The 15,344-nt window shown below is 56.4% G+C and overlaps 1 protein-coding gene across 1 annotated transcript in view; it reads right to left on the bottom strand.

Annotated features, from left to right (window-relative positions):
* Positions 1-15,344, bottom strand: part of LOC139010408 (protein Daple-like) — a 106,585-nt gene that overhangs the window by 64,399 nt on the left and 26,842 nt on the right. The window contains exon 4 of the mRNA XM_070414820.1: positions 94-163. Within this exon, the coding sequence (XP_070270921.1) occupies positions 94-163 (70 nt within the window). The remainder of the gene's footprint in view (positions 1-93; positions 164-15,344) is intronic.

Here is a 15,344-nt window from a genome sequence, read left to right as displayed (position 1 = left end):
GCTGGCTCCCAGCCGGCAGCCGGAGCTCTGTGTCCAACAGCTGCCCAGAGCCACTGGCACGGGCCAAGCACCCGGGGGGCGGCTTCCACTCACCAGACAGCGGGTCTTTGCCAATCATCAGAACATTGGGCAAGTTCATTACGATCAGCTGCTGCAGAACCTCCTACAGAAACAAAGAGGAAAGACCCCATTAACAACAGGAAACAAAAATAAAGGATGATGAACAGAATGAGAGCTTATCAAGTCACTGGATGCGTGCGGAGCCACTACGAGGCCACGGCGAACATGCCACTATGTAACAGGAAGGAACCGTTAGGACATAAACGAGTGTGAGAAGTCAAAGCTAGCTGTACTTCTGCCCCGATCGTAACTACATGCACATTATGTCTGCACACGTACAGGGACCTGGGGGAGAAGGTACGTTACATGCCAGGACAGCAGGACCAGGTGTGAGAGTCTTTTTAAAAGACGGCTTTATTTTTATGGCGTGGTTTGCTTGTGCAATTAAAAGTACAGAATGAAAATTAAGGAGATGCTGCGGGGTCTCTGTAACGGACGGTTCGGGATGCTGCGTTCGCCAGGTCTCCAGTCCCCGGTACACGCTATAAATGCTAAATGTGGAGTCTCCTCCTGCTTACAGCGGCGGCTTCCCCGGGGGAGGGATAAATCACAGCTAATCTGCGCCCGTCAGGGAGGTGGCGCGGGAAACGAGCTGCCTTCTGGCCCTCACACCAAGGGTCTTTGAAAGCCGGCCCAGCACCAGCCATCAGTCATGCCCCGCGTCGGGGGCCTTTGATGAGCCCTCCTAGGAGGGTGCCGCGTGCACCCTGGCCACCACGGCCTCCCCAAGGCCTCCAGGGCAGGTCGCCTTCCCCCTCCAGATGGGCCTTGTTGTTTATAAATCAGGAGATAGAAACCGAATTTTACAGAAGACAAGTAAGGGAGTAGGTTTCATAAGTGGTCTTGGCCTTACAAAAGTGGTCGCCAGGTGGGGGGGGGGGGGGAGGTAGAGGAGGCCGGGGGGAGGTCAATGGGGGGAAAGGAGACATATGTACTACTAGTTGTAATACTTTAAACAATAAAATAAATAAATAATAAAACTCCCCCCCAAAAAGTGGTCGCTATAGAAATTCTTCACCAACAAAAGCTCTCCTTACGCCTTTTTAAAATGTTGCCAACTTTTTTCAGGACTCACTCGATTGCGTAACGTGCTGAAGCTCTGCATTCAGTACCTTGCCAGCTAGCGCGGATACAGAAAGGGGGGGGCGATTACACAATCGGCCCAGCAGAACACCCCAGAACTCTCGCTCTGAATCATCGGGTTAGGATGGTGGCCTGGGCACGCAGGCCGGGAGATGCCAGCGCCGTCAAACAGTAAGTGCACTGACTTTATCCTCCCTTCTTATCATCTTCCCGTGGCTCCTGCTCACACCAGAAATTGGGGGGAAGGGATGCTAACACATGAGGTGTACCCCACTCCCAACACACCGGGCTCCTCTCCACTTGGCGTTGGAGAAAGCTTTTCTTTGCTACCGGGGGTCACATGTCCCATCAGAGATGCCTACTGTTTTCTTAAACTGTCAGTGGGTAAATGCCTGTGCTGGACAGAGGTCTGAGTTGTGTAACAGCCTCAGTCCTCCTTCTGGCCTTGGGAAAATTCAACATGAAAAAATTGTCTCTCAAGTGAATGGCTCACCAAAGGATTCCACAGTCCACCCTGGGGCAAAACACACGCCACGAGCAAAACCGGCAAAATCCACTTTCCAGCTGCTCAGCCAGCATGAGGGAGGACTCCCACCAGGTGAGCCCTGAGTCCGGGAGGCTCTGCCCGCCTTCACACACAGCTCGACGCTCAGCCCAACTTCTAGAAGACCCGCTCGTACCACTGCCCCGCCATCCTCAGTCCCTTCTGGTCTCGGCTGGTTTCCCTCTGCCGTTGTCCACGCGTGTGGCGCAGCAGCCCCACCCATGCTCAGGGCGCTCGAAGGGCACAGGTTTCTAACGGAGGCACAGGGTGGGCGCGCACCTGGAAGGTCGCTGCAATCCTGCACAGCGGTATTTCTGTGCTCACGATCAAGCCAAAGCCGCCGGAAACACTGCTAGAAAGCCCATGGGTGTTCAACTTTGTCTCATCAGTACTTGCTAATTTTGCCCAAGAAATATGTGTCACGTGTGCAGTTAAGAAGTAATGATTACAATACACAAAATAAAACTGAAAGTAAATTGTAGAAAAAAGAAGTTATGTTTTATGAACAAACTATATTTTGTGTGTTTTTAAAATGTGTTCCTTTCAAAACAGCAGGGGTCTCCTAAGATCTAATCCTGTGGCCCAAACCACTCCAGGACCCCATCCAGGATCCCCTCGCACATTCCCGGCAAAAGCAGGCTCAGGGGTGTGAGTGACCAGGACAGTAGAAATATGATGCGAGACAGTAATTTCAAATGACCCAGTAGCTCCCCTCAAAAAGTAAAAAGAAACGGGTGAAAATACTAATATACTGTAATGACGCCAACACACCCCAAGCATTACCACTTCACCACACAATCGACAGGAAGGCGTGAATACTTCACATTGTCGCTGCACGCCGAGTCTCTGAAATCCAGTGTGTCGTTTATACTCACAGCACATCTCAACTCGGACACTACATTTTCCTTGGAAACCCTTGATCCGGGAAGTAGCTTCGCATACCCAAGTTCTCCCAAGCACACTGAAAAGCGTCCCAGTAACTGAATCGAGCACCGCTTTTTAAATTTAAATGAAAAACGCCTCAGTCACACTAGCCCCTTCGGGAGATCCCGACAGCCACATGTGGCCGGTGGTGTCACGCACCCCAACACCCGTGCCGAGGGGCCTGGTGGCCATCGGTCCCTAGCTAACGGGTCCCCTCGGGGTGGCAGGGCTCCAGGGCAGCCGGCCAGGCCCTCCATCCAGCGGGGACGTGAGGAGGTTGCTGACGAGTGGGCCTTCCCGCCTGGCACTGGGAACAGAAAGCCACTGTGGAGGCGGCAGCTGACGCTGGCTGCTCAGCGGGCACCTGGCCACACCCCCGCTGGCATGGGGTGGGGCTGAGCGAGGCCAGGGAGTGCAAGCCCAGGGGTGTGCTTGAACACTTCCCCCGCAATGGGGCCCCTCCTAGTGCCCCCCAGGCCTTCACAAAGGCAGTCACATCCCCAGGCAGGGACGAGGGAGCACACAAGCCTCCACGCAGCCTGTCTTGTCACCCGGTCCTTGTGGCCTGACTCAGGCAGGAGAGAGGAGGCAGGCTTGAAGTTCAGCCTCCTGGAGACGCCCCTCCCCGCAGAGCGTGGGGGGGTTACCATCTGTGAGCCAGGGTGGGCTTGCACCATGTTTGCTCGTGGATCCTAATCCAAGATGCTGGGAGACCCCAGGTTCTCCTGTTCATGAATGAAACCGGACGAACGGCATTTATCCCACCGGTAACTGCTTCACACGAATCAAAGGAAAAGTCACAAAAATGGACCAGAGGCGGGTGGGAGCGTTTGGATTCTCAGCAGCAGGGGGCTGAAAAATCTAAATCTAGGACCTTATCCATCCCAGTGTCTCCCCGGGGGCGGTCATGATCAAAACAAGGCCCCACACGTGTCCGGGAGGGAGGGCACAGGCCGGGACACTCCCCAGGAAGCGTCTGTCACCCCAGCTGGCGGGTCCCAGGGCTGCATCTGTGCCGGCAGAGGTGTCAACAAGCCAGCCAGCCGGCCACCGTCAGATTCCCAGCTCCCTGATGGGGAACCTTGGAGGCAACCAAGGGTGAATGGGGCGTGCGGGGGCCAGTCTGCAGGCCTGGGGCACTGGCTCTCAGGCGTCACCGGGGAGAGAAGGTCGAAGAACAGAACCAGGAAGGCGAGTGGCAGGAAGACACCCCCTTCCCACTGGAATGGTCTCGTTGTGACGGGTACAGATGTTCTCGGTGGGGAGAGTGCAGCACACGGCGGGGTGCCCCCTTCCAGGCTCTGTAGGTGGTGAAGCCCTGCTAGTGGCAGGAGGACAATGCAGGAGGGAGGCAGGAGCAGACTCCAGAGGCACCGGGTTACATGCAAAACGCACACCTGACAACCCAGTGGTCGTGGATGAGGGGGCCTCTCTGCCACCCACGGCAAACGAGACGGGCACCCAGGTCCACGGCTTCGCTGTGCCCACGGTGCCAGATGCTTGCTCCCCTGGGCCCTGCATTTGGGGCTACGGCAGGAAGCTGGGAAGAAGGGTTCCCAGAGCACCAGCCATTTGAGACAGAGGCTCGGGGATCCCAGTGCCACCCGCCACCTAAGGTGATGCAGGGGCCCGGCTGAAAGGCTTCAGAGTCCTGCCAGGGCCCATGCTGACCTCTGCGCCTGCTCACAAGAAAGGCCGTTTTCTCCGCTGGTGGAAGAAGTGCCAGGTCCTGTTAGAGCTGCAGGGTGTAAACACTTTTGTGTGTGTGCCCGGCAAAGGTTATCTTGTTTCCATTCCGAACACTGGGATTGTTGGGTTAAGAACAATGATTTCATAAAGAAACGGGAAGAAACCTTTTCTCCCCCTAAATGAAATGGAATGTTATCTCTTGACATTTTGCTGGGAAGGAAAAATAAATGCTGCTAAAGGCCAGAGTTTAGGTCCAGGGAATAACCCTCCGTGGGGGTTTGCATAGGAGCTGCTAGTGCAGAGTGAATGAGAGGGAACGCCCAGAAAACTTCAGACAGACACCCGGCAGAGGCCTCCAGGTGCAAGGTGATGCTCACGGTTGCCAAGGAGATCAAGATGGTCCAGACAACACAACAGGCCTTCCACACAGCCACACAAACACAAGGGGCCTAGCCACGCTTTCAGAGTCGCTACTGAACATCAGAAACACGAGGGCGTAGGTTGGAGTGTGCCCCCCGCACTCACACGCATCTGTGAGCGGAGAGCTCTCAGCCTCGCCAGGAAGGCAGGCAGGCACACAATCCTAGCACAGGTGACACCTAGAACAGGCGTCAGCACGGCACAGCAAGGAGCACGACCAAACGCTGCCCAGGGAGTCCAGGGCTTCCAGAGAGGCGGCAGCCGAGGAGCCCAGCAGGTGAAGCACAGAGCTGGGACGTGTATGGACCACCTCCTCCATGCAGCCACCCTTGAAGCCCTTCATCTCATATGATTTCCTTTCCTCTCAACACCTAACGCCTCTCTGCCCACTTCGTGGCACTCTTACATTTTGCCTTGTCAATCAACTTCCCACTCAGAGGCAGCAAAACGCTGCTAATAGTGACAGCTAATGAAATTAGACTGATCAGAAAATATTCCTCAAAACTTGTATTAAGTTTTTGAAAAATAAGTGTCTTGTTTTTGGAAGAGATGTCTTCTCTCACACACACACTATCGAAGGAACCAAGTCATGAAAGCCAGCGGCTCTGCCCCCGACCATGATGGTGGGCACCGTCGGCCACCAGGCAGAAGCCCGAAGATGCCACAGCCCGTAGACATGAACGCAAGTTAAAAACACCCCAGAGAGAATCTGTGATGCTGGTCTGGATACACCATGCTTCCAACGGTAAGGTCCCCAATGGGACAGTTCTCTGAGCCAGGATTCAAAGCGAGGTTAATGTTCCACTCCTGGCCTGCAGCAGTGACTCAGACAGGAACTGTCTGTCCCGGGCCCTGAGGGAGGCCCTGTGGGAGGAGGAGACCTCTTACCTCACAGCGATGACACCTCCCAGCTGAGGGGAGAAGCCCCTGGGCTGCTGAAAGGCTGACACCCACAGGGCACAGCACCCACAGAGAGACCAGGAGGTCAGGGCCCCTGCGCGCACCCTGGGGCGTGCACCCATGCCATCCCCTCGCACTGCTCCAGGTGACACACCCCACACCTCCCACCGGATCTGGCCGAGCAGCCTGGCCTTGGCCAAGGCAAACACACCCAACCACAGAGACATCCCATCTCTATGCTCAGCCCGACACGCGTGAGGAGGTCAGGAGGAGAACGGCTAGGATGTCCCACCTGAGGGAACCGCAGCACAATGCTGGTGGTGGGGTTTCATGGCAGGACCCAGCGCAAGGCCGGGGCGGACACTCTAGGCTGGTGAGCTGTCCCCCGGACCGCACCGACCTCTGATGGCCAAACCACGGCACTTCCTACGGCCAATCTGCCTCCTACGGCCAATCTGCCTCACAGCGCCCAGTGACCGTGGCAGTTAAGCCTGCTGCCCCCGCCCCGCCAATCATGCCTCCCACCGTGCCACCCCATCTGAGTACAGCGGAGACCTGACCCCCAGACCAAGCGCCACAGCAAATTCCGCGAAGAGCACAATTTTCTAATTTAGCGGCCGAGAGGGGGTGTGAGCCTGATGATTTATCCTCGGCCGTCTGTTCGGAGCCCGGCCCACGGGGCCATCCGCTTTAAATCCATCAGGACAAGGGGCTGTGGCTGACTGCATTCCCGCCTGCACCGGGGCGGGGCCCTGGCGAAATGAGTGGGTAATGAAGTGCTTTCGTGTTAAGAGGCTGTCTCGGAGCGCTGCTGATAGACCGGAGCCATCTGCTCCACCTTGTCTCTCAGTTAATCTGGGGTCCCCCGGGCCTGAGACCTGCTCGAGCCTCGCAAGCCCAGGAGGACCGGCTCCCCTAACTAGGCCACACAGCATCTCGGGACCCAGCCATCTAAGGCCACAGTGCAGGCCGCAGGCTGTCAGCAGTTCCCCATCATCAGAAAACCCCCTCCGGGGACCACTGCTCTAACTGCAGGTCCTCAGGGCTGCGTTCAGAACCAAACCCAACCCATTCTTTGTTTGCAGAAAGGAAAACAAGTATTTCCTTTGAGCTGAGGGAGGAGGAGGAGGAGATTTGTGGGAAGGAGCACCTGTAAACTCTAACGCCACCACGGGAGGGTAAAGCTGCTTGCTGTGTGACCGCGGGCACCGCCGTCCCACTCTGAGCCATACCCTCATCTGTAAAGGGACTAAGACTGTCTCTAAGGATGGGCCCTTTAAGAAGAGGGAGGCTGGAATCGGGGACACGGGCCTGGCACAGGAGCACAGATCTTTACGGAGTTACTGACATAGAGCAGTTAACTCTGAAAACAGGCAGTGCCCACGCGTCCTGGAAGAACCCAGGGGAAACCCAACAGGACGGGACTGGGGGACACCTCAAGTGTCCCCATGAGCGCCTGCCACCCTCCCCCTACGGCTGGTGTGATGCCTGGGGTTGCTCTGTGGGTGTGGCCAACTTATCTGATGCTAGGAGGGCTTGTTCTGAGCCTGCACCATGGGAGGTGGTGGGGAGCCCCGGAAGCAGGGGCGGGCGCTGCTTTCATCTCCCCCGAGAAGAGCTTCTGCCCATACATGGTGCTTCAGGAGCCACCTCACACGGCAAATCTGAGCCTGGCCACCTGCAGCCAACACTGGGCATCAGGAACGAACTTCAGTAGATGCCCTCACAGCCACAGGTGCAGGGGGGAGGGCACACGGGGCCAAGATGGACCTACAGGTGGACGCACACCCTTGCATACAGATACAGCCAACAGCAGGGCGTGTAACAGTCAGCATTTAAGACCAGAAGAGCCTTATAGATTCTCTGTAGAGCAGGGAGACTGAGGCCCAGGGGAGGAAATCATGAAGGCACAGCATCACATCGAGATCAGGTCTAAACACCCAGATCCCCTGGGACCCACTTCCATTCACCAGCGTCCACTGAGGGCCTCCTACGGCCAGGGCCACCCTCCGGTGGGGGCTTTAGGGGAGGGTGAGGAAGGACTGCGAGGATCAGGCCAGGGATGGGGAGAGGCGTGGACCTGTCCTCACACTTCAGTGCGGGGGGGGGGGGGGGGGGGGGGGGGGAGTGGCGGGGGAAGGGTGTGTGGCAGCTCTGGGGCACCCTGTCCCCGCCTGCCCTGTGGCTGGGGCTGATGTGAGGAACCCTGTTTTATGGTGGTGAGGAATCTAACACTTTGAACCAGCAGCTGTAAAGCCCTTTTCTTTGAGCTTCTTGGAAAAGTCAACAGTGTTGTTGATGGGCAGGCAAGGGAAGGGCTGAACAGCCCGCACCACCGCAGCCAGAGGTGCAGGATGGGGAGGGCACACGGGGCCAAGATGGACCTATAGGTGGATCTACAGTGCAGGGCCCACAGCAGGCAGGGCCCACCAACACCAGCAGGTCCACGGGACCCAAACTGCTCCCCTGCACCCTCGTCAGGTGTGTGGCCGACTCCCTGGGTACCTTCTGCCCTGGGCATGGCCACAGAGCTCAATGGGACAGGCCTGGCCTTTTTGTGTCATCAGGTAGCTGGGCTGGGGGTAACATGGCATAGAAAAGAGCCACTGTGGCCCCCTCTGTTCACCCCACCACTCATCCCAGGCCTACAGGCACCCCCTGGCACGCATACCCGCTGCCTCACAGTGCTGTAACCAGCTCCCTCTCCCAGGGTACATGTCGGAGTGGCAGAGTGTGCCAGGGAGCCTCCGGCTTTGGGTGGCAGCCTGCCGGGACCTGTGAGGGCAGGGAAAGGCAGGCAGGGAAGCCAGCCTCCACCCCCATCACCCACAGTGTGAACCTCACAGGACGAAATGCACCAAGGCTCCTGAGTCAGCCAGGCCTCCAAATCCATCTCCCCAGGCAGGAGGCTGGGGACAGGGAGAACAGCGGGCAGCCTTTCATTCTCCTACTTACACCACTGTCTCTCCTGGGCACCACCTGGGTGGCAGGTAATGGCTGGTTGGAGGTGGGGGTGTAAGCAGACAAGACCTCTGTCCTCAAATCCAGGAAATGCAGACAGACAAACTGAACAAAACTGACAGGAAGCAGCGAGGGTGCCCAGGATGTGTGCATGGGGCTGGGCCTTGTCCTCAAGGAACCCAAAGCCTGGGAATAGACAGACCCGCTGGCAAGTCCGGGGCCCTAACAAAGGGGATGTGAGACATCTGAGCCAGGGGATAATGGGAGCCCCTGGGAGGGACTAATCCAGGAAGGCTTCCAGGAGATGGTGCTGCGCTGAAATGGGAACAGAGAGGAGCAGGTGCCCTCCAGGAGTGTGTGTATGTACAGGGTCGTGACGGTGGCAGGGAGAGGTGGCAACAGAGGCAAAGAAAAAAGCAGAAGGCACTCCCCCAGCTCATGACCCCACACAGTGCAGGACTCCTCCTGCCCCCTGCAGTCCAGGGGGAAGGACCAGAAACCCTGCTCAGGTGGCAGCAGGGCTCTGGTCCACCCCAGCCTGTTGCTGCTGGGCCTCAGCTCCGAACCGTGTGCTCCGTCTGCAGGGCCGGGTGGGCAGGCATCACACCCAGCCTAGAGACCACGCAGAGCGCCTGGCACGTGGCCCTGGCGGGGCTGTTCCAGACGACACTCGGAGAGCACACGCACGCCTGCCTCCTGCTTCAGGGTCCCAGCTCAGAACAGCTCAGCGGTGCCCAAACGCAGGAGGCCTATGGTGTCAAAAAAGTGAAACCCATCAAGGAAGGCGTGAGGGTGCACCCTGGGGGGTTCCTCAGGACACAGAAATCCTCCCACCCTGGCTCACCCCAAACCCTTTCCTCCTCGCTCGCTCGCTCAGGGCTTAGGACGAGGCAGGAGGGAGAGCTAGACAGGAGCGTCTGACGGCCCCTTCCTCACCCTCACTTCCTGTCTTTTCCCTCTCGTCTCAAGAGGAAAGGCCTGGACTGGGCAGGGCGGGCAGGTGCGGTGCTGGGAACTTAAGGGTCAGTCCTGGCTCTGGGGAAGGTGCGCCTGGTTGATGAGTGAGATGCCAACCGCGGGCAGAGCCACACAATCCGCACTCAGGAAATAGGAAAAGCTGAAGAGCAGTCAGCCAAGTCCTACGTGAGCACCGAGGGAACTGCGAATGCTCCACGGTGGGCAAGTGTGCGAGGTAAGGCTGCTACCGCCTCTCTGGCCGCCCCACCCGCCGCGGAAGCTGCAGATTGAAATCATGTGACCTGGTCCCTTCTCATCTTGGGGGTTTGCAGCAAATGACCAGGCTTCCTCTAGAGAGCAAAGAAACTTGGGAGAGCTCTTCTATCACCAAGAGTTTATTCTATAGCAGGAAACCAGGGGAGGGCGGCTCAGGACACAGTTGAAAAACTGGGGAGGAGGGAGATTAAGAAACGACAAGTTTATAATGACTAACATCACAGCAGGAAGTGAAATCTCAACAGATGGTATCGCCGTCAAGCTGCCCACACTGGGGGGTGGGCAGGGGCTTGTGGGTGGCCTGACCTCGCCCTCACACCTAACGCCATGCTCTCCACCTTGCAACTCCCCTCCAATACCTTTACCCAAGACCCTTGGCTGGAGACGATCACTTCTTCGTCTGCCCTCCAAAACCCCGGCGCTCTGTACCCCACATTCGAGGGGACTGGGAACCTCAGACTCTCGGGCACAGGTGCTGTGGCGTGCTCACCCCTGAACCCTCCCTGCCCCCAGGCCTCTGCAGGTGCTGCTCACAGCAGCTGCTCACCAACTGCTGGCTACACTGAGCCGACTGACCGCAGGGAGGAAGGGTCTGGTGCGAATGGGCACCTGAGGACCTCGGACAGACCACTGCGCACACCTTCCTCCTTCCAGAGGACAAAGAACACTTTCTTTTGAATGATCGTTAATCGCAGTGTTTAATAAGCCAGAGGCTGGGCTAGATACTGTGTGTATCACCCCACTTCATCCTAACTGGCCGCGGTACTCCTGGTGCACCCGCAGTTAGCCAGCGCAAATCCACCGGATCAACAAGTGTTTCTGACCACTGGGGACGCTGTGATACATGCGGGGATATGCAGAAGCATATAAATATGTCACATGCATGTGCCAGGAAGGAGTGGGTACTAAGAAGAAAAACAAAGCAGGGTAGGACAATCAAGAGTGACGGAAAAGGAAGCTAATACAGGCAGGTGATCAAAGAGGGCCTGCCGATTCAATAAATGACAGTTGAATAAACTGTGGAGGAAAGGTGTGAGTCAGGAGAGAGGTGGAACAAGAGAATTCCAGGCAGAGGGAATACGGCGAATGGGAAGGTGTTGCAGCTGGAACAGGCTGTGCGGTCCTCCCGAGCACGAGGCTGGCGGCCCGGCCTGATCTTTGAGGCCGTTTCCAACAGTCCCGGTGCGTCCGCAGCTCCTGTGGTCAGATGCCCCGCTCTGAAGCCCTGGGAGGCAGGAGGAGCTCTCACTGTGACACCAGAGGTTATGGCGGGTTCAAGCCTGTGTGCCAGGCATAGGTGGCTGGTGCTGGCTACATGGAGCGCAGTTCTGTGGAGGATTCGGAAGCGAGATCTGGGCTCAGAGGCAGAGTGCCACGATCGATTAGTGATGTCTGCCTGAGCGGGCGTGAAGACACAGAGACCCTCCCTTGTGAGAATTACACTTCCAGAAATGAGTGTTGGGGCACACAGCACTCAACAGCTGACAATCCAGGCTGCTGAGCTCTGGTGTGCCCCCAGGCACGGCCCCGAGCTCCCTGAATTAGTGGAGTTCAGTGGGGTTAAGGGACTTGCCCGGGTCACTTGTGGGTGAGTGGAGCACAGGACCCAATGCCAGCTCCTTGGAGTCCAGATGCCACTTTAAGATCCTGCTGACCTTGTGAGCCCACAGGACTCGTGGTGCAATCATTAGGTACTCACCGTGCTAGGACCACGGGGGTCAGAGGTGGTGATGCGATATATCCCGAGAATTACAGTACTCTGAGAGTAACGAAGACCTAAAAATAGTGACTCACACAAGGTTCAAGATCTGAGAAGACAGGCAGACCATGAGAGCTCCACCTCAGGGTGTCAGGGACCCGGGCAGAGAGGAGGAGGAAGGGGAGGAGGGCATGCTGCCACCTCCTTTTCAGAAGGCTTCCCAGAAGCAGCCCTCAACACAGCCCTGACATCCCCCTCGACCCACCTGGGTGGAGTCTAGCTGGAGGGGAGGCCGGGTTCTATTAAGGAAGAAGGGGGTGAACAGGAGCTGGGGAGTAATCGGCCACATAAGAGGGATAAAACCCGCCCTCTGGCCTCGGGGAAATCAGAATCTCATTAGAAAGACACACACATGTGGAGATGATTAGTGGGCGAGGCCTCTGTAACAAGGCACCGATTGTGTGACAGATAGGAAGCAAGTGGTTAAGGAAGCGCAAAGCCCCAGGTGGCCACGGCCACTCCAGCCAGCGGGCACTGCGGAGGGAGACCTGAGCGGGATGGGCAGGTGGCGGGGCAGAGAGAGAAGCAGGGGGGAGGGCAGCTACGGAAAAGTATACCACCCCCCACCCCAGTGAACCCTGGGCCACCGCAGCCCCAGCTACAACTGACTGGGGTGGGGAGGAGTGCTGGGCCTTACGTGCACAGAACTGGGTTAATTATTAATCATAATCCTTGGCTCCTGACACTCATCTGTGGTCACACACGGCTCATTTTCAATTAGTTACTTCTCACAATGTAATAACCACCGGCAAAGCCAGCACCCAAAGCAAAGGCTTGGACTTTGACAATAACCTCTAACTAGATGGGGCCCCAACCCCACCCCTGCCTCCTCTCATCCAAGACACCATCTACCCGAATCACAGGGGCCCGATAAACGACATTCAAGCACTCGGGGTGGGGGGTCCCCTCAGCAGAGCCTGCGCCCTTTAGCAGTCCGGGAGCCCTTGGGGGATGTCCAACTGACAGCAGTTGGACATCCTTAGCGCTGCCTCGGAGGCGGGCCACTGGCTCACCAGCCATCAGCCCAGCTTGTGGCTAAGTGGCGCTACCCCTGTGGGAGTGCACTGACTACCAGGGGGCAGCTCCTGCATTGAGTGTCTGCCCCCTGGTGGTCAGTGTGCGTCATAGCGACCGGTCGTTCCGCCATTCAGTCGATTTGCATATTACCCTTTTAGTATATAGGATTATATAGGATGTTACACCAATAAATTCACTAAAAATGGTTTTTAAAAAAAGCACACTCCCTCACTCTCTGTTACAGTTTTACTGGATCGGTAAATATTCCTAAAAAGTACATTTATTTTAGTTGCTCTTAACTTTGTAAGGAAAGGAACAGTGCTGTGTGTAACCTTTGGGAGCCCCCGCTCTTTCTGCCTCAAATTTATGCTATTGCTAAACCCATCCACATCGCTGCACGTAGCTGTCGCTAACGTGTTTGGACAGCTGTATAATATTCCATTGTGTGGCCACGACTCGGCGTATTCATCCAGTCCCCGTTGATGGGCATCTGGGCTGTTTCCAGGCTTGGCGGCTGTGACCAGAAATGCCGTGAACATTCTTGCACAAAGTCTCCCGGGTCCGTGCAGGAGTGTCTCTCGGGTGTACGCCTAGGCCTGAAACTGGCTGGGCCGTAGCTCACGTGGATAGTGAACTTCAGGCGTTAAAGCCAGACTGTTTTCTAGCGACGGCACCAGTCTGCCTTCCCTCTGGATGCTGGAGTTCAGCCAGCGCTTGGATCCTTCCCAGCTCCCTTGTGTCAGTGCCCCCTTCACAGGGGGCAGACACCGACCAGCATCACAAACTCCTGTGGGGTCCTGACCTCCAGTCAACCCGACTCTGAAACCCGGTGCCCCTCCACCATGACCTCCCATTCAGGCCAACTCCTGCCGGAGGGAGAGGCTGAAGGGGCAAGGATGACATTGCAGGCAGAGGGTTACACCAAGGAGGACACCTCCACCGGGTCAAGTGCAGGGTCAAGAGCAGAAACACAGAGACCCAGGCCAGTCTGTACAGGACCCAGCCTTCGTCACCCAGGGCCAGGGAATGTGCCCACGGATGAGCCTTTGCGAGGTCTGACTGGTCTGGTATGGCCGGTGTTTTCTCGTTACTTACTGCCCCCGACTCATGTGCCACCTCATAGCAAGCCCATGTGAGTGAGACGCTCACAGTGCCACACGAGTGTGAGCTCACCCCCTTCCGCTCCATTCCAGCGCCTGCTCTCCTTCTGGGCTAAAGGGACAGGTGCCAGCGATGGCCTGCACAGCCAGGTCTGGTCTCTGCACCCGTGCTCGGGCCTCCCATTGGAGTGCCTCACTCACTCCCCATTTCCCGTGGGCGTGGGCCTGCTGGAAACCAACAGGAAAAAACCTGAGCTCTCTCTGCCCTTAAGAAGTTTCATTACTGGAGAATGGTCTACCCTGAGAACAGGGTAACGGCAAAGGGGTCGGGGGTTGCAGGTAAGTGCTATGGGATATCAGAACAGGGCGAGACGGCCGGGCACTGCACAGGCCCACTGTGAGACAGCACCTCCGTGCTATTGGGTGGGACCCTGAAGGGGCCCTCCTCCTGGGGCTCACCTCCCCGCTTCCGGTGGGATCTTGAGACCAGCAGAGTTGTCCCCCCACATCATTCATGTCCTCATGTTTTTGTCTTCATGTGTAGATGCTCAATAACCGTTTGTCCAATAAACTCAAAACTCCTATTACTATTGAAGCGTAAGTACTCAAAAACCTGCATGAAATGTTCCTGGTAGAATTCTGGGCACCTTGGGGTGGAGGAGTACACCAAAAGCTTTCAGGAACCGTCACATAAAGAAGCCCATCCGTGTTCAACAAGCGGAGGAAGCAAGGACGTAAGAGCCAGTGCTAGCGTGGGAGTCGGACATGCGTCTCTAGGCAGGTAAAGAATCTATGAAAGAGCACCAAAAACGTACACAAGCCGGGAACGTTTCCAGGAGAACCCTATACATTTTTCAAACGATGTTATAGTGAAAAGTTTCAAATGAAAAAAACAAAAGGAGAGAGAACAGTACAATAAACCCCTTATACCCACCGCTCCAATTCAACGAGCAAGATGTGCTTCATCCCTCTCTTTCCCTTTGTTATAAAACAAAAAGAATTTTAAAGCAAACTCCAACATGATGTCATTTCACCCTCCATCAGGATCCCCTCTAGAGAACACTGGCATTTTCTTACATAACCACAATGACATGCTTTAAGCATTTTTCCCCTATGTGCTCCTTAAAGTGAAGCATACTATGCTTTGGGAGGGAGGCCGGCCTGGCAGTGGGAGAGCAGGGGAGCAGGAGGGAAGGGAGGAGGGGGGTGGAGTGCGGATATAGAATCCTTATTGGTGAACCCTGCAGACAGACACAAGGGGGGGGGGGGTAGCTTCTGATTTGCAAGCCCCGTGCAGGTTTCCATTTTCTCCTCTGTGACTCTGACCACTGGCCAAAGAGAATGAGACACTGGGGGCTGAGGACATGTCAAGGTGGAATAACAGGGTTGGTGGAGAAATCAAGCAACTCTTGTAAGTGCCAGACACCCTGTCCAGTGCAAAAAATGAGCTAAAAATTAGGACAGGAAGCAGGGTGTGCCCCGACCCACCCTTTGTTTAACCTGCTGAGAGCAACTGCTCCCACCTCGGAAAATGTCGCGCCTGCATCACACAATGGCTGCACCCTGTGGGGAGCCCGAGTTCCCCACCCCCCAC

This window comes from Myotis yumanensis, unplaced genomic scaffold (genome assembly GCF_028538775.1).
Source record: "Myotis yumanensis isolate MYYU_CA2020_CCGP unplaced genomic scaffold, mMyoYum1.0.hap1 SCAF_1, whole genome shotgun sequence".
Classification (NCBI taxonomy): domain Eukaryota; kingdom Metazoa; phylum Chordata; class Mammalia; order Chiroptera; family Vespertilionidae; genus Myotis; species Myotis yumanensis.
The sequence above is the reverse complement of the archived record's forward strand: the minus strand, read 5'-3'. Positions and strand labels throughout refer to the sequence as shown.